This window comes from Monodelphis domestica, chromosome 1, assembly GCF_027887165.1.
Source record: "Monodelphis domestica isolate mMonDom1 chromosome 1, mMonDom1.pri, whole genome shotgun sequence".
NCBI lineage: Eukaryota > Metazoa > Chordata > Mammalia > Didelphimorphia > Didelphidae > Monodelphis > Monodelphis domestica.
In genome coordinates, this window is record NC_077227.1 from 32,218,670 (window position 1) to 32,239,748 (window position 21,079).

At 61.9% G+C, this 21,079-nt stretch overlaps 1 protein-coding gene across 2 annotated transcripts; it reads right to left on the reverse strand.

Annotated features, from left to right (window-relative positions):
- Nucleotides 1-850: 850 nt before the first annotated feature.
- Nucleotides 851-20,171, reverse strand: LRRC20 (leucine rich repeat containing 20). 2 transcript variants are annotated; one of them, XM_001374846.4, is made up of 5 exons: nt 20,026-20,171; nt 15,824-15,990; nt 14,450-14,599; nt 9,330-9,497; nt 851-3,604 (listed from the first exon to the last, which is right to left on the reverse strand). In XM_001374846.4, exons 2-5 carry the CDS (start codon nt 15,891-15,893, stop codon nt 3,447-3,449), a joined length of 546 nt encoding a protein of 181 aa, XP_001374883.1. In that variant the 5' UTR covers nt 15,894-15,990; nt 20,026-20,171; the 3' UTR covers nt 851-3,446. The 2 variants fall into 2 exon arrangements, with proteins under 2 accessions (XP_001374883.1, XP_007478021.1); XM_007477959.3 differs by lacking the exon at nt 15,824-15,990 and having other exon boundaries at nt 20,026-20,139.
- Nucleotides 20,172-21,079: the final 908 nt, after the last annotated feature.

A 21,079-nucleotide genomic window follows, 5' to 3' on the forward strand; every position in this document is an offset into this window, starting at 1 on the left:
GCCATCATCTGACCTCCGCTGGCACAGTCTTTAAAGCCAAGTCATTGAAAAAAATGTAAAAAGTGAGCTGTCAGGTAGCATAGTGGATAGAGTACCAAGTCCTGGGTTCAAATCTCACTTGATACTTCCTAGCTTTGTGCCCCTGGACAAGTCACGTAACTCCCGATTGCCTAGTCCTCGCCACTCTTCTGTCTTAGAATTAATACCAAGACAGAAGGCGAGGGTTTCACATTTAAACAGAATGCACGCTCTACGTTTTTCTGTTCAGAGAGAAGGGAATGGGCCCAAGGGCTTGCAATGATCTGGGAGGCTCCGAGGACTCCAGCTGGCCATCAATATCTGAATACCTGAAATACGGCCCCTTAGAGATTCATTCCTTTGGGTCAAGTATGGTCTCCTCCCTCTGGGCAGTTTTCTCAAAATGCAAATAAGCAATAAAATACACATCTATGATGCAATTAACTGTTAGAAGGGATGGTGCATTGAGTCCTAATAGCATACTTTGAATTAATTTCATTTTTAAAAACCCTCATCTTCCTCTTAGAATCCATACTGTGTGTCAGGGCTGGGCAATGGGGGTGACGTGCCCTGCCCAGGGTTACCCAGCTGGGGCGTGTCTGAGGTCACATTTGAACCCGGGCCCTCCCGTGTCTGGGCCGGTACTCTCTCTACTCTACGATGAAGACTCCTCCAGATGAGCCTTGCTGGGGCCTGGGCTTGCAGCTAGCCTGTGCCAGATGGGGAGTCCCCTACGACGGATGGACCCTCCGGTAGGTGCTGGGGCCACAAAAAGGTAAGAGACGTTTCTGCCTTCAAGGACCTCCCAGTCACTCAGCCACTGCCCCGAAGGTGGAATCAACATCCTTTATTGCAGACCCAGAACCCAGCAAGCACTCTTCACACCACAGATCACACCAGCTTCCAGACAATGGGCCAGGAGGCACTTCCGCTTCCACGGAGAGAGCGGAGGCCGAAGGCCCCTCCTTGAGGGCCCAGGTGGGGCCGCAGCATCAGAAGCCGGCGGGCACAGTGGGCACGTGGCACGTGACCTGGAAGTCGGGGACTTCCGCTCCAGCCTGGCCTGATGGCCAAGAGCGGGCGATCCTGGCTCTGCCCCTTCCCCTCGGGGGCCTCAGTTCCTTCATCTCTAGAGAGAGGGCGCCCGGAGGTGGGTGTAGCCGCGTCCAAGTGCTGCCCGTTGGGAATCTTCCCCTCTAAGCCTAGGGGGTAGCAGCTGAAGCAGGGAACGTCCCCAGCCCAGACCGTGACTGGCCCTGGCACCTGGCCCCCTTCCTGGCCACGGCTTGGCCCAGACCGTCTCCTTTTGGCTCCTGCCCATCTCCCCGCTCTGCCAGGCTCTCGACCAGACCCGTCGGCCCGGCTCGTTCCCTCCTGGCGGGGAGGGGTGGCATTTCTGGAGGCCTCCGAGCGGCAGAGCCCGCGGGCACGAGAGGAAGATGGCCTCGAGGCCAGATGCGGGACTTGGCGGCATAGTCGGGCACGGTGCCAGGCCTGAATCCTCACACACAGCCCGTCAGGCCCCGGGAATGGAGGGAGGAAGAGCCGGGCCACCGGCTGGTGTGGGCAGACACAGAGGGGCGGAGATGGCCGCTCTGCCAGCGTGCACCAACGGGGGCTTCCTACAGGCCATTTGGGGAGGCACAAAACAAACCCCAGTCCCCGCCCTCAGGAACGTGCCTCAGCCAAGCCGCCAAGCATCCGAGCGAGGGCCCCGAGGCACGAGAAGCCACCAGCAAGCGCTGACGTCGGAAGAGGGACGAGGGAAGTCCCAGGGTCTCTGCAGGCCGTCCAGCAGGGGTGCCCCATTGAAGAAGGTGCCATGCTCGGTGGGCAGAGCAGAATCGCAGCAGCTCCAGGGCCCGCTGAGCCCATGCAGAGGAGAGCCTCGGCTCCCGTGGTGGCGCACACACACACGCACGCACACGCGCACACACACACACACACACACACGCACACACACGCACACGCTCTCTTCCAGGGCGAAGGACAACGACCTTCTCGTGGGCAGTGCCAGGAACTAGCGGTCATGGCTGGGACTAAGGCAGAGGGAGGAGGGGCTGTGAGGGTCGGGCACCCACACGCAGACACCCCAGAGTGACTGTGGGGAGGGAGAGAATTGGGGGCGACCAGGGCGCTGGGGATCCCGGCATCAATGGCAGAAGAGGGAGACTCACAGGCCCTGAGGAGATGGGCAGCGGCGTCAGGAGGGCATGCACGGTCTGGGACGCGTCCCCTCGCCCCGCACAGGGTGCCACCAGGGCCACGGCCCCATCAGATTCTCCGTTATGGGAGGCTAGCCCAGGAGCGCTAGGGAGAGGCCCCCCCCCCCCAGTCCCTCCGGTTCGGGGTGTGAGTGGGGGGAAGAGAGCACACAGCAACCCCTGTTTTTCTTTTCTTCTCCGGGGGCACCAGAACCTGCCCCAAGCAGGATTCCTGTGATTTCGGGGCCAGGACCGCCCAAGCCAGGCTCTTTGGGAGCTTTCTTGGGGACTCACCCTGGGGCGATTCTCCCTTCAGAAGCCACTTGGGAGGCAGATGGAAGGGGGGCGAGTTGGGGGTCTTCTGCAAGCCCCTTCCCTCCTCACTACCTTGGGAGGGAGGGGGCATGTTGGAGGAGCTCCGTTTTACAGAGGCAGGCATTGAGGCTCACAGAAGCGAATGCTTTGTCCTTGGCTGCTGAGCCAGGGCTAGGGTTCAAGGGGTTTGGCCTGGACAAGGCCGTCCCTGGGCAGGGCGCCTAGGGCTGGCCGGCCTGTGGTCTGTTACTGGCTTTAGGAAGTGAGCCTGAGGAGCCGAGTCCTTGTGGGGCTACTGTGGACCTCTGCTGGGGCAGTGATGGTGAACCTTTTAGAGACCATGTGAGGTGTGCCATGCCCCGCCCCAGAGGTCACATGCCCTGCCCTGCCCCCACCCCACTCAGGGGAGGGAAGACTTTCATTGGGCTGCTGGGTAGAGGGGCAGGGAGGAGGTGGAGAGGGGGAGGGGAGCGCTGGCAGAATCCCTCAGCCTTCTAGTAAGTCACTCTGGCAGGCAGTGTGTGCCCACAGGGTGGCCATGGGCCTTGGGCAAGCACATCGGGGCACAGAGGACTAGGGTGAGATGATACTTGGCCTAATCCCTGGCATTTGTCATGCTGCCATATTTGCAAAGGGCTCTGCTTAGGACGTGTGCCTTTTCTTATTGCCGTGCCTTTGCCCGGGCTGTGCCCCATACCTGGCACCTTTGCCTCCCAGAATCCCCGGTTGCCATCAAAGCTCAGTTTGAAGGCCCCCCCACGAGGTCTTCCCCAGCCTCTCCTCCAGCACCCTCAAAGGCCCTCTGTGGCATTGCACCTGCTTCTCCGAGGCCCACCTCCCCTCCCCTGGCCTTTAGGGGGTCCCGTCACCACGCTCCCCTCCCCCTTCCCCCGGCTGACCCCCCACCCCCTAGGGAGCCGCATCGCCCCGGGCCCCCTCGGGGGACAGCAGGAGGTCGAAGCTGAGGAGGGGCCGGGCAACGGCCCGCACCTCTGCGTTCAGGGGGTTCCGCCGCAGGTTCACGCTCTTCAGGGACGCCATGGCGGCCAGCTTCTCCACGGGCACGTCTGTGGGGAGACGGGAGACGCCGAGGTGAGCTCTTCCCTCCCCCCACACGGCGGGGAGCTGGGCCTCAGTGGCCTCCGTACGGGCCAGGCCTTCAGCACCTGCCCGGAGGCCCTCCCGCCCCTCCCGCTCTACAGCGTCTCGGGGGGCCCCCGAAGGGTCTGCCGTCCCTGGCCGAAGGCCTCAGGCGGGGCTCCTGCCTGGAGCTGAGCCGCCTCGGCGTCTCCGTCAGGCACAGACCGAGGATGGCGGCCCGAAGCCGGGGGCAGGATCTGAGCCCGAGTCCCCCAGCCTTCTCCGGAGAGCCCCGCAGTGAGGGGAGGCCTGGCCGGGCACTGCCGCAGCAGCTCTGGGGAGGGCAGAGCGGCCTCTGGGTGAGAGGGCCAGAGCGGGGTGCTGCGGCCTCCGAGGAGGGGAGAGAAGGGCCGGCTGGGGACGAGGGGCCGCGAGCCAGGGAGAACCGTCTGTGGGAGGGCGACCGCGGGCCTGGAAGAGCCTTTAGAGAAGGTCGGGGGGCTCGTCGGAGGCCAGGCAGAGGCTGCGTCGGAGGGTCTCTGGCGTGCTCGTGAACAAGCTGTTTGCCCCATTTTACAGAGGAAGTGACGGAGGCAGGATTCACACTCGCCTCCCAGCTCCGGTCCTGCCCTCTGCTCACTATGCCTCCTGCTGCCATGAAGTGCCGGACAGCCTGCTCCGGGGATGCAGGAAGGGGGGTCTTGTTGTCCCCATCTGACAGAGGAGGAAACTGAGGCTGACCTCGATGGGATGCCCCATCAGAGCTGTGCCAAGGGACGTCGTCTTCCATCTCTCTGTTTGTGGATGTGTTTGAATTAGAACCCAGAGCCGAGAACGGAGCGGGCTGCGGGCCGTCAGACCTCGGCTCCTGGGACATTCCAGACGGGCACCCCGAGAGAGCGGCCCCGGCGGGTCCCAGACGACCCCGAAGGTCTCTTCTCGAGCCCAAACCCCCAGGCGGAACCCTCGAGGGCTTCCTTAGAGGTGCTCCGGGCCAAGTGCGGGCAGGGGGATGGCAGGGGGATGGCAGGGGCTGGGCCGGACGGGAGAGCCCGCGAGGGCGGCGGAGGCAGAGCCGGGAATGGGACCGGCGGCTCCCTCCTCCCGAGGGCTCATCACTAAAACGCTTTTCTTTCCATCCGCCTCCACCTGCCTCTCCAAGGACGCTTCCTTCCAGCCTCCGACGATCCTCGAGACTCAGAGCACCTCCGGGCGCCGCCGCCACCTTCCTGACGGGCCTCTTTGCGTCCCGCCTGTCCATTTTATGCTTTTTAAAAGGTGTCGGTTGGAGAAAGGGCGCGTCGGGAATGAGCCTGAGGAGGCCGGCCGGTCTTCTTCGGCCACGTCGGCCCTTTACAGACATTTAGCGTCCATTAAGCCAGAGAGAGCCGCCACCATCACCAGAAATGATCCGGATCAATGGCACGAGTACAGCATTCAAGGAAAAACAACCAGCAGGCGGGCAGAGGGGTCAGCGGGCAGGCTGGCAGGCGGGCAGATGGGCAGGTAGGTATATGGGCAGGTGGGCAGGCAGACGGGCAGTGCCCACCACATCTCTCCCCATCCAATGGGGCAGGCATGGCTGGCCGAGGCTGAGGTCGAGTTGGGGAGGGGCTGCAATCTGTCTGTGGGCGAAGGACCGGCAGTACCCCACAAGGCGGATGAGTAAACTGAGTCCAATGAGGCTCGCGGGAGGACGCCGGTGTGTGTTTCAGCCAAGGAGAGGCCACAAAAGAAGGACAGGAGATGAACTCGAGAGAGGCTGGAGGCCTTCGGGCCAGCCTGGGGTGTCCGCAGGCTGGACTGGTGACCTCATCAGGTCCATCTTCTCGTCTACAAAATGAAGGAACTGGAAGAAGGTCTCTGAGGTTACGCAACGCCCATTCACCTGTCTCTGGAGGGAGGACATCCAGCCGGGAGCCCCCAGTCCGACACTCACCGGCTGCTTAATCTAGGACGGTGATGGTGAACCTTCAGAGCACGAGGGCCCAAACGGCCCCAGCCAGGGGAGGGAGGGAGGCAGCGCTGCTGGGCAGGAGGTGGAGAGCGTCCCCTCCGGCACGCGTTGCGCAGGCTCGCCAACACAGCTCTGGGACAAGGGCTCCGGGGCTCTGGGGCTCCGTTCTTTGGGTAGCTGGTCCCTCTGGCAGTCTTGGGGAAGGGGGCCCTCATCAGAATGGCACGAAACACACCGTATTACCAAGGAAGCTTCTTGGGGACTGGCAGAGCCTTCCTACTGCGGCCTCTTCCCACCTTCTTTCCAGACAGGTCTAACTTGCTGCTGTCAAAGTCCCAAAGGCAGCCAAACCAAATTAAAACAGAATGGGCAACACTGACCAAAGAGTGACAGGTCGAATGACCGAGAGAGAAGCTCAGGCTTCTGAGGCAGAGTGGCCCAGGGAGATGCCTGCCACGACTTTCGGCCAACGGATGTGTCGCAGGGCGGGAGCCTTCCTGGCTTGGCCCAGCTCTACCGTGGAGCCCATGAGGAGAATCGCTGCGAGTCCCCTTCTGCTCCTGGGCCGGGCTTGGTGCTGGATGTTGGGCCCCTCCAGACTTCTGCTGCCAAGCGTGCTAGTGGGGCCGGGCTAGCGTCCTGCAAGCCGTCTGCTCTGCCCTTTGCCGCAGGTAGTGACTTCAGAGCCACTCCGCAACGCCACAACGGGACAGGACACGCCGCTGTCTCTGCCGGAGGGCACCCGGCGCATGTGGTGTTTAGGCAGGCCTGGACTAGGCGGCCGAGCGCTCCTGGGGACAGGCTGGGCCCTCCTCCAGGCTCAGGACAAGGCCTGCTTGGCTCCACCTCCAGAGAAAGAGCGGCCGGAGTCAGGAGGGCTGAGGGAGGCAGGGAGTCAGAGAGGCCAGGGAGGCCAGAGAGGCAAGGGAGGCAGAGAGGTGAGGGAGGCAGAGAGGCCAGGGAGCAAGGGAGGCAGGGAGGTGAGGGAGGTGAGGGAAGTGAGGGAGGCCAGGGAGGCCAGAGAGGCCAGAGAGGCAAGGGAGGCAGAGAGGTGAGGGAGGCAGGGAGGCCAGGGAGCAAGGGAGGTGAGGGAGGCAGGGAGGCAGGGAGGCCAGAGAGGCGAGGGAGGCAGGGAGGCGAGGGCTGCTTCGCGGTGGTGGGGTTGTGGGAGACTCTTCAGGACAAAAATGAAGGCTGTGGAAGGATGTTTTGCATGATAATGCGTGGCTCACCCAGATGGAAGCCTGCCAGCTCCTGGCGGGGGAAGGGAGGGAGGCAGCCTCGTGAGGATGCACGAACCCCACTGCGGCACGCTGGCCCAGGGCCGGCACACACAACGGGTCTGGATCAGGTCCCGGCCGGCCGGAGGGACGGGACGGTGGAAGCGGGTCCCTGGAGCCCGCAGAGGCACTCCTGGCCTCCCCCCTTTAGAAATGTTCAGAAGGTGTTCGGGGGGCAGCCGGGCTGGCCCTTGCTGTGCGGCTCCTGCCTCGGAGGCCATCCAAAGGGAAGGTAAAGGGTGTAACAAAAGGGAGCCGCCCCCCCCTCCCCCACAGCCGGCTGGGCTCTTGGAGCAGTCGGGCTGGGCTCAGACAAAGCCGAGCACAAGCGGTGCCTGATTGCAGCACCTGCCCGACGGCCCAGGAAAGGCTCTGCGGGCGGCCCCTCCCCCACCAACAAGGGCCTGTATTTCTCTCTCCACAAAACCCTGCTTTGACTTAGAATAGTCCTAAATGAATAAAACGCTTCCGGTCAGCTGGGGCCTGGCAGGCTTCTTCTGCCCCAGCTCCGGCCTAGCGAATCCTGGGACGCCAGAGGGGAACCCCGCAGGGCCCTGAGTCCTGGCTCAGCCCGTCCATCGCTGGCCGTGGGGCTGGGAAATGGCGCCCAAAGAAGGGGCTGCCGCTGGGCCCCGGCCCCGGGGGATGCTGGGGGACAGAGGCCCAGGCGAGCGGCCGCCGTGCCGCTTGTCCAGCGAGAGCCGGAGCTCAAGTTAGGACGTGCCCTCCTCCGGGGCACAGACTGGCACGGAGCAGGGGTGCCCAGAGACGTCTCCCCGATCCTCGGCCCACAGATAGAGGCCCGTCGTCGCACCCATCCCAAAGCCCAGCAGATGGGGAGAGGCTGTTCCTGGAAGCAGGCGCGGAAAGAGAACAAAAGGGCAAGAGATGAGAAAGAACCGGCCGCCGGCTTGAATGGAGGGCCTCCGAGGCGCCAGGCTCAGGGGAGGCAGTGGGGTAGGAGCACAAGGAAGGACACGGCCCTGGGCCGGGGGGGAGAGCGTGAGGCGGGCAGCCCTGCCAGAGGGCACGAGGGGGCACCCACGGGCAAAGGCCTAAAGGGCAGGCTGGACCTCTCCCGAGCTTCATCTCTTCTTCTGCGGGGGCTCGAGCGCCGACGACATCCGGAGAGAGCGGCCGGGGCGACGCGGGGGCTCCTCCTGCGGCTCTCTTCGCCCCTTCCTGACGTGAACATGGAGGAGGTCCTGGGCTGCTCTGGGCAGGCAAGGACTCCTCTGGGTCATGAGGTCAATGAGGCCCTGCCGGCCCTCTGGCCTTTCCCTGTGATCTCGGGCCGGGTCAGGCCTGCTGACTAAGGGCAGTGATGAGCTGGCCTCAAGAACCAAGGCCCAGGAGGGCAGGAGGGCAGGAGGGCAGGAGGCACAGGAGGCCCAAGAGGGCAGGAGGGCAGGAGGGCAGGAGGCCCAGGAGGGCAGGAGGCACAGGAGGCCCAGGAGGGGAGGAGGCACAGGAGGCCCAGGAGGCCCAGGAGGGCAGGAGGCCCAGAAGGCCTAGAAGGCCCAGGAGGCCCAGGAGGCCCAGGAGGGCAGGAGGCCCAGGAGGGCAGGAGGGCAGGAGGCCCAGGAGGGCAGGAGGCCCAGAAGGCCTAGAAGGCCCAGGAGGCCCAGGAGGCCCAGGAGGGCAGGAGGCCCAGAAGGCCTAGAAGGCCCAGGAGGCCCAGGAGGGCAGGAGGCCCAGAAGGCCCAGGAGGGCAGGAGGGCAGGAGGCCCAGGAGGGCAGGAGGCCCAGAAGGCCCAGGAGGGCAGGAGGGCAGGAGGCCCAGAAGGCCCAGGAGGGCAGGAGGGCAGGAGGGGAGGAGGCCCAGGAGGAGGGTCCCAGAACACCAGGCAGGAGGGGATTCAGAGACCCTGTTACAGAGGCGACACGGAGGCACAGAGCGGGCGGGACTCGTCACATCCCACTACTGCGATCTGATTGTTGCCTCCGAGGTCGCTGGCGCCCTCCTCTCCAGATGGCTCTCCAGCTGACCCAACTGCTCGGGCCCTTAGGCCACCACTAGTGGTCCGTCCTGGAGGCTCTGTCCTGGGCCCTCTTCTCTCCACACTCCCTCAATGGTCCTCTCCGTGCAGATGCCTCCCAGGTCTACACATCGAGCCTCGTCTCTCCAGCGCTCTTCTAGACTGTTCCCACACGTGCGCTTCCCAAACTCAGCCTCCTCTGGAGGCTGGCGGCCTGGAAGGCTCACTTTAGCTGGGCCTCTGAGAAGCCCACTTCCCCCAGAAGCCTCTCCTGCGCCCGCCGTGGGTGCGCCCCCCGAAGGGCCTGCCCGGGGTTGGGCAGACGCACGGCTTTCCCTGGACTCCTGGCCGGCAGGGATCTCACTGCCTTGGGCTCGCTCGCCATAGGTCTGTCCTGAGGAAGAACTTAATAAATGCTCGCTAAGGAACAATTCACAAAAACGAACACGCTCTGCCTCCTCTTGCTCTCCCCCAAGCGCCTGGCATAAGAACTCACCCACAATCTCATTCTCTTCTAGGTTGATGGTCTCCAGGGCCTGCAGGGCAGTGAGCCGCTCTGGGAAGTCCTGGAACTGGTTTCTGGACAGGTCGATGGCCTGGAGGTGCTGGAGGGTGCCCACCTCATCAGGCAGCCCGTGCAGGCAGTTTCCCTCCAGGCGGAGCTCTGTGAGGGTGTGAAAAGAGAGGCGATGAGACGGAGGAGAAAGGAAGGCGGGTGCTTAGAGCTCGCACGGCTCCTTCCGTATTTTTAGAACTAGGAAGAGAGACTGCCTGGCTTTGGTGGCTGCACTTGGAGGCGGTTGCTCCGGCTCCCGATGCTGGCTCTCCTCTTTCCCGACATGACACGGTGTCCTTGGCCAAGTCCCTCCCCATATAGCTGGTCTGTGGGGCCTCTGCTAGGTACCCACCTGTCTGAGAGGGAACCCCAGAGGACGAGAGGTGGATCCCACAGACACTGCTCCACTGGGCAGGGCTAGGCAATTTGGAAGCTGTGATTGGCCCCTGTGAAGAGGGGAAGGGACAGGAAGGACTCTAAAAGGTCTGGAACTTCCTGTCCTGGTCCCTGCTCCTTTGGACTTCTCGGGACTTCTGGCTTGGAGAGATTCGTGCACCCTCTGCTTGTTGGCGCTTCAGTGGGGCACCCTCTTCAGAGTTCGAAGACGATGGTCTGTAGAAACCGAGGAACCGCAGCCATTAATACCGCTGTACGATTCTGAGACGACGGAGACGGAGGGGATCGGATTACCGGCCATAAACTAGCAGCTCTTTTGCAGAGAGGACCCAGAGGCCGCCCACGGGGCTTTACCGGGGCCGCGGGAAGGCAGAAGTGATAGTCTGGAAGCGGCGACTTGAGACGGACTCGCCAGGCCTAGACGTGGGCCAGGGAGCCCCCGCGGGCATCGGCTCGTTAAGCAGCGGAAGCAGCCGGGAGACCCGCAAGTCACGCTCAGCCAGGAACGAGGGCCACGTGCAGAGTTGGGGCGCAGGACTTCTCCTTACAGACTTCCCTTTACGTCCCTTTTCCTCCGCATTTGAACAAAAAGGAAACTGGGGCCCAGAGGAGGGGAGGGTCCACGCCTCTCTGTCTGGCACGGCCTCCTTTGACCTTACAGTCCTGTCATACACGCACGGTGTCTGCCCGCTGTCTCAGCGGCCAAGCTTTAGCCTTTTTTCTATTTCCAGACCTTAGCACAGGACCCGGCACCGTTTGTCAGGAGTGATGACTACGACGACAGTATCTTTTGGGGGCAAGGGAAGAGGCCTCATCCTCAGGGAGGCCTGTCTGCTGTCCCCAGGAAATACAAAGAAGCCTCCCCTTCAGAAGGGAAATCCCTGGGGGCAGCTGGGTGGCTCAGTGGATGGAGAGCCAGGCTGAGAGAGGAGGTCATGGGTTCAAATCTTGCCTCAGACACTTCCTAGCTGGGGGACCCTGGGTGAGTCACTTAAAGCCCATTGCATAGCCCTTACTGCTCTTCTGCCTCAGAACCAATACGCAGGAGATTTTAAGGTGTAAGGTTAGAATTTTTTTTAAAAAAGGGTGATGCCCAAATCACATACCCACCACAATGGAATCAGCTGCTGCCAGCCTCCAGGCCCTTGAAAGATGATGTGCAAAGCCAAAAGGCTCAACTTCATTTGACAGAAGAGAAAATGGAGGCTGGAGAGAAGTCTCCTTCCTTCTCTGGCCTTTTCTCAGCAAGTATTGATTACGTACCTCCTAAGAGGTCCTGGGGAAACAAGGTGGAACAGCCCCTGGCCTTCCCACCTTGTGCCGTACGAGGGCGGTGGTGGCAAACCTTTCCAAGATCACGTGCCCAAAGTGCTCTTTACGCCGCCTGGGAGTCCCTGTGTTACCCCAGACAGCGGAGGGAGGATGTGCTCGTGCTGGGTGGCTGGGGGGAGGGGGAGGGGAGCAGCCCCCTCCGGCAGGCCAGGGCACGTGTGCCGCAACTTCGCCAACACGGGACCAGGAGAATCCAAGCATTCACGTAGACATACAAGCTGCTGTCACTCTGTTGTGTCTGGGGTCTTTGACTCCATTCGGGGTTTCTTGGCAGAGATTTTCTGTGCATCTGGTGGGATCCCCACCGAGCAGGCGGCCCTCCATTCCCTCGAGCCCTCAGGACCTTCTCCTGCTCTGACTTCACCCTGGGCTCGGCGATGCTCCTCTCTTGCTGCGTCTCGCTCCTCCGCCTCCTCTGCCTCCCCTCACAAGCTGCCCAAAGGGGCTGGCCAAAGCCCGGCCACAGCGCTCGCTGCCTGCCCCGCCAATGTGCACCGACTCCTCATCACCCAACGCTTCCCTCCCTCCTCTCAGCTGAGGATCTGCCTCGGACGTCACCGGAAAACCTGGAGCTCCGGAGCCCTCGGCATCGCGCCCCGCTCTCTCCTCCTCTGCCTCAGCCTCTGGCAGGGAAGCGGCCTTCTCCGGACCCAGGCCAGACCCCATCCCTTCCCCCTTTCCCAGCAGATGAATCATCCGTGCGGAATCATCGGCCTCCTGTTCCTTCCCTTCTACCTTCAAACCAGTCCAAGTCGCCGCCATCCTTAAGAAGCCTTCCCTGGGGCAGCCTGGTGGCTCCGTGGCGGGCACAGAGACGGAGGTCCTGGTTTCACTGTGGCCCCAGACATTTCCTCACTGCATGACCCTGGAGCCGCCACTTCAGCCCCGTGGCCTTGCCTTACCGCTCCTCTGCCTTCACATCCCTGCAGGGTACTATCGACAGCTGGGTCTCCTTCCTTCCTGAAACGCCCTGAAAACCGTCCGCACTCGCTGCCTCTGTTCCTCTCTTCTCACCCCTTAGTCCGGGGAGCCAACAGACCGAATGTAGCCCGACATGGAAATGCATGTGGGGGCTGTTCCGTACTTTGGGCCCCTCGTGGGACGGCGAAAACGCGAACATCCAGGTTTTTTCCAGAAAAGTTCTGCCCAAACCCACCCAAACCCACCTCTCCCATCTTGTAATTGAGGTAAAAAAATCCATTTCCTAAGCGTCGTCCGCTTTCATTCCTCGTAGAGCGGTCGTGCAGGCCACAGGCAGGAAGCAGAAAGACGAGGAGACGCGGGAAGAGAAGGATCCAGGCTGGACAGCAGTCGGGATGGCCGGGAGACAGAGAGGCCGAAGGTGAGCGAGGCCCGGAGCTCCTGGAGGCGCTGCTCAATAAATGCTGACAGACTGACTGAAAAGGGGCTCCCCGGCAGAGGTTGGCCCCTTGGAGCCCGCAGGGCGACGCCTCCCAATCTTTCTGTCAGTCACCGCTGGACAAAGAGCGAGGAGGAGGAGGCCTCCCAGACACCGAGCGCCCCCTGCCCGCTGGCCTCCTGGCCGCCCGGGAGGGCCGGACAAGCGTCCTGGGCTCCCTCGGGGGCAGAGTTCCCTGACCGTCTCCCAGGAACTCCCCCCCAGAGGCCTCTCCCGGGCGTCCCTGAAGTCTACCCGCCTGCAGGGGGCAGCCCGTGGGGGGATGGGTGCCCTCCGCCCTGGCCCTCCCTGGGCAGCCTTTCCTTTCACCGTCTTCTGGAGGCCAGCTGGCAGGGCTCGTCCCACTCGGGGCCTCCTGCTGCCCTCCCCGCAGGGCCTTCTGCAGCGTGTGGGGGAGGCCGGGCGGCCTCCCAGCATCCTCCTCGCTGCTCTGTGTCTGAAGCTCCATCTCGTTGTCCAGGGGGCAGCGGCCTCGCCTCGGCCTCCTTTCGGGCTTCTTCTCTCCCAGCCCAGAGGGAAGCCCGGCCAGAGCCGCGTTTGCCTGCTCTGTCTGTCTGATGGTCTTGGGCTCCCGGAGCCGCGGCAGCCTCTGGAGGAGGCCTGGAGGCGCCTGGGGGGGCGCTCCTGCGGCTCTGCCCAGGACGGTCCTGCCAGGCTGGCCTGGGCACCCGCCCGGGGCTGATCCGCCTCAGACAGGCCCTACAGTGGGGGAGGCCGGCGGCCATCGAGGGGCCCGAGAAGGGCCGGCAGCGGTCTGGGCCCTGCCGGAGTTCAGGCACAGCCCGTGTCTGATGGCGCCGAGAGCAGCTTCTCCCCACAGCGGGGCTCGGCGTGCGGCAGAGCGAGGGCAGGGCAGCCGCCCAGCCGCTGCAGGGCCAGAGAGGGAAGCCTTTGCTGGATGAAGTGAAGGCCGGGCCACCGGGGAGGCCAGGATGCTCCCACAGGCCGCGACACGAGCCTCCCTGCCTCCCTCCGTCTGAGCCTCAACTTACTCCTCTGCAAAACGGGGGTGAATGCCCCGCTGGATGGCTGCTCGGGCAGGAGAGGCTCCCAGGGATGGGCCAGCCGGGCCAGCGGCCTTTGTTGGATGAGGGAGACGGCCTCCCCCCTCCGGCCCCGCAAGAACAAGCACTCGGAGGAATCCGGGAAATGGGTACCAAGAACGAGGGGCCGGGAAAGGGGGGTCGTGCAGTCTGGGGGTGGGGGGCTCCCCGGCCCCAGGAGAGAGCAGGCCTGTGGGCTGGATGACCCAGAGGAGGGTGCCGAGGAAGCTCGCTGAGCTGGGAGCGGAGGCACATCGGAGAGCCTCGCGGAGGCTGGCTTGGCAGCAGCCGAGTGAGCACTGAGGAGGCGCCTGACAGTCAGCATGGGGGGGGGGGGGCGGCAGCCACTCGTTATGAGCCCCATTTTACAGTGGAGGAAACTGAGGCTGAGAGATTAAACAGGGTCACCCAGCTCTGGTCCACATTCAGAGCAAAGGCCCGCTGGGCCTCAGGCCTTCATCTGTGCAATGGAGCCTCCTGGCCTCCCAGCATCCTCCTGTGAATGACTAGGGGGTGAACAGGCAGACAGACGGAGGCTTTCCGAGGCTTCCCTCCCCTACCCCGGGGTGCCCCGTTCCCGCGGGCCCTGGAAGAGATGCTTTAAGGATCCTCTGGATGGAGGGGGACGCGGAGGCCGCCAAGGCAAGTGACTCGGCCAGGGCCACTCATCTGGGAAGGGCTGGAGGTCTTCCTCCTGTGGCCAAGCCGCCCGCACCCCCTGGGGTCCACCCTGACCGGGTGCCTCCGGCCTGACCTGGGCCACCCATAAAGCCCAAAGGAGAGCGGCTGACCCCCCCCTTCTCCCTAAAAAACCCAGCAGGCGAAGGTCCCCCCAGCAGCAGTGAGGCCCCGCCCCCTGCCCCGCCTACCTCGGAGGTGGCCGAAGGTGGTCATGAACTTGCCGCTGAGGGTCTGGAGCTCGTTGTCGGCCAAGATGACCAGGCGGATCCGCTCGGCCACCGTCCGCAGCACCTTGTAGATGGCCACCGGGAAGGAGACCAGCTTACACTCGGCCAGGTCTGAGGCGGAGGAAGGGGGGACGCGTCAGTGCGAAGCGCTCAGAGGAGAGCAGGGCAGGGCCAGAAGGGGGCAGAAGACCTGGGTTCAAATTCAGCCTCAGGGCCTGATCCTGGGCTGCCCAGGGCAGCAAAGCCCTCCACAGGCTCTTGTTCCGCCCCACCTCCATCGCCACACCGGAACAGAGGGGGGGCCAGACTGCGGGGCTCCTGGGAGGCCCGTAAACCTCCGGTGTCTGGGCTGGAGCCAGCAGGACAAGGAGGGCTCTGTGTCTCCGGGCCGGCAGCCATGTTAGCTGGGGGGCCCCAGAGCCCCCGGGAGCCGGAGGCGACAGGAGAGCCCGGAGCGGAGCAGAATGGAGGCCCGCCAGGCCTGCAGAGCTGCCGCCCAGACACCCGTGTACACGCCCCTGCACACGCACACACACACCCATACACACCCGCACACATCCATACACACCCCTGCACACACACACATCCATACACACCTGCACACACCCCTGCACACGCACACACACCCGCACACACCCACACATCCATACACACCCGCACACACCCCTGCACAGGCACACACACACACCTGCACACGCACACACATCCATACACACCCCTGCACACACACACATCCATACACACCCGCACACACCCACACATCCATACACACCCGCACACACCCCTGCACAGGCACACACACACACCTGCACACGCACACACATCCATACACACATGCACACCCCTGCGCAGACACACACACATGCACACACACACATCCATACACACCTGCATACACACCCGCACACACCCCTGCACACGCACACACACACGCACACACACACCCCTGCACCTGCACACACATCCATACACACACCCCTGCACACGTACACACATCCACACAAACCCGCACACACCCCTGCACACACACACATCCATACACACATCCCTGCACATGCCCACACCTGCACACCCACACACACACACACGCACACACACACCCCTGCACCTGCACACACACCCGCACACATATCCATACACACACCTGCACACCCGCACACACACACACATCCATACACACCCGCACACATCCACACACACACCCGCACACACACACATCCATGCACACACCTGCACACCCGCACACACACACACACACAGCCCTGCACCGACACACCTGCACCCCCACGCACCCCCCCACCCCGAGCCCAGCCCAGGCCAGACTCGCTCCCTCACCCAGAGTGTCGGAGCCGCTCTCCACCGTCTCGTTCACCTTCCTGGCCACTCTGGCCACGGCTTCGCCCATCGTGCTCAGCGGGCAGACTTGGCCTGAGGATGGCCGCCTCCGAGGCTCCCCTCCCGCTCCCCGGACTGACAAGGGACACCGGCAGCCGTGACGCTCCCTGGGAGACAGGAACGAGTCAGGTCCTACCGGTTTGCCGATCGGAGGCAGCGTGGAGGGAGCCGGGTGAAACCCAAGACGAGGCGCCCGAGCTGGGCTGCCGCCCCCAGCCGGCCTCTGAGTCACCCGGGCCGGGAGGGGCCAGGGGGGAGCCGAGGCTGCCCCACCCTGTGGCTGGGCCCTCTGCACCCCCGCCCCCACTGGCTGCTCCCTCTAGCTGGTCACGTCCAGGGCCCGAGGGAGCCCGAGAGGCCGGGGAGGATCCCTCTGAGCAGGGCACCTTCTGCCCCGCAGGATGGCACCAGGGTTCATCTGCAAAGCACCCCTGGGAGGGCGCCTCGGCCCGGGCCTCCCGGTGGGGACGTTGCCCCGACCCCGGGCCCAGGCTCTGGTCGGTGCTCCGACGACTGCCCCTTCCCACCCTCGCGCTTCCTGCCGAAGATAAAATAGGGGCCTTCGAGCCCCCCTCCAGGACGGCTCCACGCGCAGATCCAGTTTTCTCTCCAATCTTCCCCTTGCGAACGGCAGCACGACTCTCCGTCTGCCCCACGAGAACCTCACCGGCCGCCTCGTGCCTTTGGGCCTTCTGCTTCTAGGCTCTTCCTCACCACCATCCTCTAAAGCCAGCTCACAGGCCGCCTCTTCCAGGAAGCTCTCCCGGGTCCCCCGGGAAGCTTCCCTGTGGCAGCTCGGAGCACTTTACTGAGTGACGCTCTAACGTGGCGGTGGTGGACCTTGGCCCATGATGAAGGGTGCCCGGGCAGAGCAGGGCTCCTCCCTCGCTCCCGACCCCTCCAGAGGGGGGATGCCTTCGGGTGGGGCCTCCTCCCCCGAGTGCTCCCTCCCAGGGTCCCTGCTGTGGTCCGGGAGCTCCTCGGGGGCCCAGCTGGACTTCTCGAGCCCCCCAGGGCAGGGACAGTCCCTGTGGCTGCATTTTCCGGGTGACTCACAGGCGTCTGGCTTACGGTAAACCCTTAACGAGCCTGACAAGCTCCTGGCTCAGAGGTGATGCTCGCCCTCCGGGCGCTCCCCGAGGCGGCAGGCCCAGGTGACCCTGAAACCAGGGGCGCCCCCCGCACGGGCGGACTCCGGGCCCGCAGGAGGCTGGTGCAGGAAGAGGATTTTGTCTTCCTTGTCATTTCTGTTTTTGTCCAAGGTGGGAGGAGGCCAGAAGGCGGGAGAGAACTTTTTGTAATTAAAACAATAAAATTCAGGTGGCAAAAATCCGTCTGTCTCAGAGGACCAGATGAGCCCCTCCGTCCTCCCCGCAGCCCCCTCACTCTCTGACACACTCGTCCTTTCCCAGCTGCCAGACCTCCTTGTAAAGAAAAGCCCGACAAGCTTCAGGGGACGGAGCAGTCCCCGGGCTAACGGCCTGCATCTCCGCCTGGGCCAGCCCCCCACGAGAGGAACATCTGGGACGGCCTCTTTCTCACCACCTCCCCCAGGGGAGGGTCTGTCCTAGGGTGGGGGGGGGGTGTTGAATTTGGAGTCAGAGGATCCGAGTTCAAATCCCAAACTATCCTTGGACATGGAACAGTTGCCTGTTTGCAGTGAGAGGGGATTTCCTCACTGGAAATTCCAAATTACTGCATGAGGAACCCAAGGCCAGAGGGTTGAGTGACTTGGTCACCAGGCAAGTAAGTGTCTCAGGCAGGTTTTGAACTCAGGTCTTGCTGACTTCCGGGCCCTGTGCATTCCAGAACCCCTTGGGGGAAGCTCCATCCAGACACATACACAGCCCACCACATCTTCAAGCCGAAAACCCTGCCCCCAGCGGCCCCATCAAGTCCATCTCCCATGCCTGGGTCGGCCTCCTCCAGGCTGGCTCCCTTCCTTCTCCCCCTTTCTCTCCTCCAGAGCTCAGTGGACCAGGGCGGCCACTCTGCATTCCCAGAGACCAGAAGAGTCTCCTTAGCCTTCTGGAGGTGGAATTCTGTGACTCCAACTGTGGGGCTGGCTGGGACAGGCTCCCCGCAACTCCCCCAAAGGCAAAGGCTCTCTGCAGGGTGTGAATCTTAAAAATGCTCACACTCTACCCTAGAACATTTGGTTAAGGCCATTCCTCATTTTGAACAATGGAGGTACTTGGTCAGGAATGTGAGAACTCTAACGCGACTCCACCCATCCTTCGGCATACTTCAGGGGAAGATAAAGTTGTAAACTACGATGGAACAAGGAGAAAGTCCCCAACCCATACTTAGAGCAGGCAAAAGCCCCAAGCCAGGTGGTCTATTTTAGACCTAATACAAAAGGGTGCCAAGTACTATGAAGGCCAAAGTAAGCACTAAAAGGTCAAGCAACTATAAGCTGCGCAAAGAGGTGAGAAGTCCTCAGAAGACAGAACCTACCCAGAGAAGGGGAGAACTAAAGCATGGAAACTGAGAAGGGACAGTCCTGGGGAAAGTATTTAGGGGAGGTGACACAAGAGAAAATGTTCTTTAAAAGGAAGGAGCTGGAGGCCTCGGGGGAAGCGGAATAGGAGCTGGTCTCTCTGAACTCTAGAGCTTGCTTGGTGCGATCTTGTGGTGAGTGATTAAGGCCTGGCTAGTCTCTCTTAAAGCTCAGGCCCTTCCTACTATTTCCTCTGCCTCTCTCTCTCCCTTTCTTTAATTCCTTCATTTGTATTCATTAAAATCTCCATAAAACCCAGCTGACTTGGGTATTTCATATTTGGGAATTTTCCCATGGCAACCACTTATTTTTGACTTAACTCAAGACACTAAAAATTATCTTTACAGTTTTGGCAATTCAAAGTCTTGAACCCACATTTTCGTGGTCATGGGAGGTTGCGAACTGCTTGGACTTCTGAGCCCTGACTTTCTGCCTAGTGACAGCTCTAAGCCATAGGGGCAAGGGCTGGGCAAATGGGGCGAAGTGACTTGTCCAGGGTCACAGAATGTGAAGCCAGGGCCTCCCCACGGCAGGCCTGCTCTGCCTCCCGGCCTCCACTTAAGTCAGTCTATCCTGGGCTGGTCATCTTCTTCACTTCCCTTTAAGCATTCACAAGCAACTGACAATCCGGATGCCGAAGGGCTACAGGACCCCCAGAAGGGAAGACTTCCTGGCGGGAGCCCCACTTCTCTGCCTCCAGCACCCCCTCTTGTCACCGGCTGCTCCTATATTTAGTTTCTGGGTCCGGGCAGGGGAAACTTGAGGGCCTGAAGCCTAGGGGGAAACCCAAGCAGGCTAACCCCTCCCAGGCCTGGGAATGGGGCTTAGGGGGGAAAGAAGAGCCGTCTGGTCACCCCAAGCCCAGCATCTCCTGGGCTCTAGACACCTCCTCAGTGCAGCAAAGCCAATGCCTTGTCCCAGGAGTCTGGGGCTGAAGTCCCAGAGTGTGGGGAAGGATGGCTCACAGGCAGCCTGACGTCATCCTGGTGCCAATGCTTGACCACAAAGGAAACTGACTAAAGCAAAATAATGATGAAAAAGCCGAGTTCCCTGGAATCCCCAGAGGGCTGGCATCTATCTACAGGGGCCCTGGAGGTAATGTCATGGGGGGGCTATTAGGATTCCCACTGGGCAAGCAAAGGGAAGAGTCGCGTCAAGAGTCCAGCGGGTGAACCTGAGTGTGACCTTGGCCAAGGCCTTTCTCCCCTCCGAGCCTCAGTTTCCCCACCTGCCAAGGCGGACTGGATGGTCTCGCGCCTAGGCCAGGATGCTAGGGTGACCCCTTGGGGGCTCCTGGGCTCCATCCTAGGTAGGAGAGCTCAGGACCAGTCAGGTCTTCTGAGTCGGCCCCAGAGGAGCGGGCTCTCCCCACCCAGTCAGGACCCGCAGCCAGCATGGGGGCGGGGCTAACACGCGGGAGGTGAGGAGCCTGGCCGGACTCGAGTCAGTCCCGCCCACTGAGGCGGGGCCAAGCCTTGGGGCGGGGCCCAGCGCGCGGACATCCCCCACTCCTCCCTACTTCCCCCTCCCCCACCATGTCTTCTCGCGCTGTCTATATCTTGCGGCGGTTCCCTCTCTTTCTCTCTCTCTTTTCTCTTTTTTAGCCAGGGCACTGAGAGGGGCTGCCTACTCCTCCACTTACACGAAACTGGCTCCGGCCCCCGGCGACCGATACGCCGCACTCCGGCTCCCGTCGCCCGCCCCCTACTCCAGAGCCGGTGAGAGGGGGGACGTGACCGGACGCGCGCACCCAGCCCTGACCAATCCGCGCACGCGAGAAACGCAGAAGGTCCGCCTCTGGCCCACGCGAAGCCAATCAGCATTCTCTAGCCCCGCCTGGCCTGGAGGAGAAAGGGACTGGGAGGGAGAATAGAGGGCGAGCTCCCTCCGTCCTCTTCCCCTCCCCCTAGGGTGCCGCCTACCGGGCGTCTGCCTGGCCAAGGGAGAAAGGAACCCCCGGGGTGGGGGTGGGGGTGGGGGTGGGGGTGTGAATGCGTGGAAGGATAGGCTGAATGGATGGATGGATGGGTGAAAGTATAGAAGGGTCAGTAAGTGAAGGGAGGGAAGGCTGGGTAGAAGAATGGAGGGATGGGTGAATAGTGAATAGATGGTAGGATGGAAGGATGTATGGGTGAAGGAAGGAAGAGAGGAGGAGTGAGTAGAATGATGAATGGAGGAATGGGTGAAGGAATGGAGAGGTCAGTAGGTAGAAGAGAGGGAGAAAGGGAAGGATACATGGATGGATTAGTGGATGAGTGAGGAAATAGATGGATGGATGGATGGAAAAATGACCTTCATTATTAAGCGCGCAGTACTGGGCTATGTTGGGAATACAAAAAAGAAAAGCGGGGCAGTCCCTGCTTTCAAGGGCTCACATTCTAATGGGAAAGTGGAGACTATAATTATGAAAGCTATTGACTTAATATTGCTACAATGGCTATTATATTCCATTTTAAGGTTTGCCAGGCATTTTACATGTGTTATCTCATCTGAGCCTCACAACGACCCTATGATGTAAGTGCAGGGGATATAGCCATTTTATAGACAAGGAACATGAGACTAGGAAAGGTGAGCATTAGAGTTTAAATTCAGATCTTCTGGTTTTCAAGTACCACTCTCTATCCACTGGGCTACCTAGGATCATTTAAATAAAGACCAAAGGATGTTATTTGTTGATATTGTTTTACAAAATGCCC

Coding starts and splice junctions, on each gene's coding strand:
- LRRC20 (XM_001374846.4), bottom strand. CDS start 15,893: ATGGGCGAAGCCGTGGCCAGAGTGGCCAGGAAGGTGAACGAGACGGTG. Junction 14,600..15,823: donor GAGCGGCTCCGACACTCTGG/GTGAGGGAGCGA, acceptor CCTCCGCCTCAG/ACCTGGCCGAGTGTAAGCTG. Junction 3,605..9,329: donor AGAAGAGAATGAGATTGTGG/GTGAGTTCTTAT, acceptor GTCTCCCCACAG/ACGTGCCCGTGGAGAAGCTG.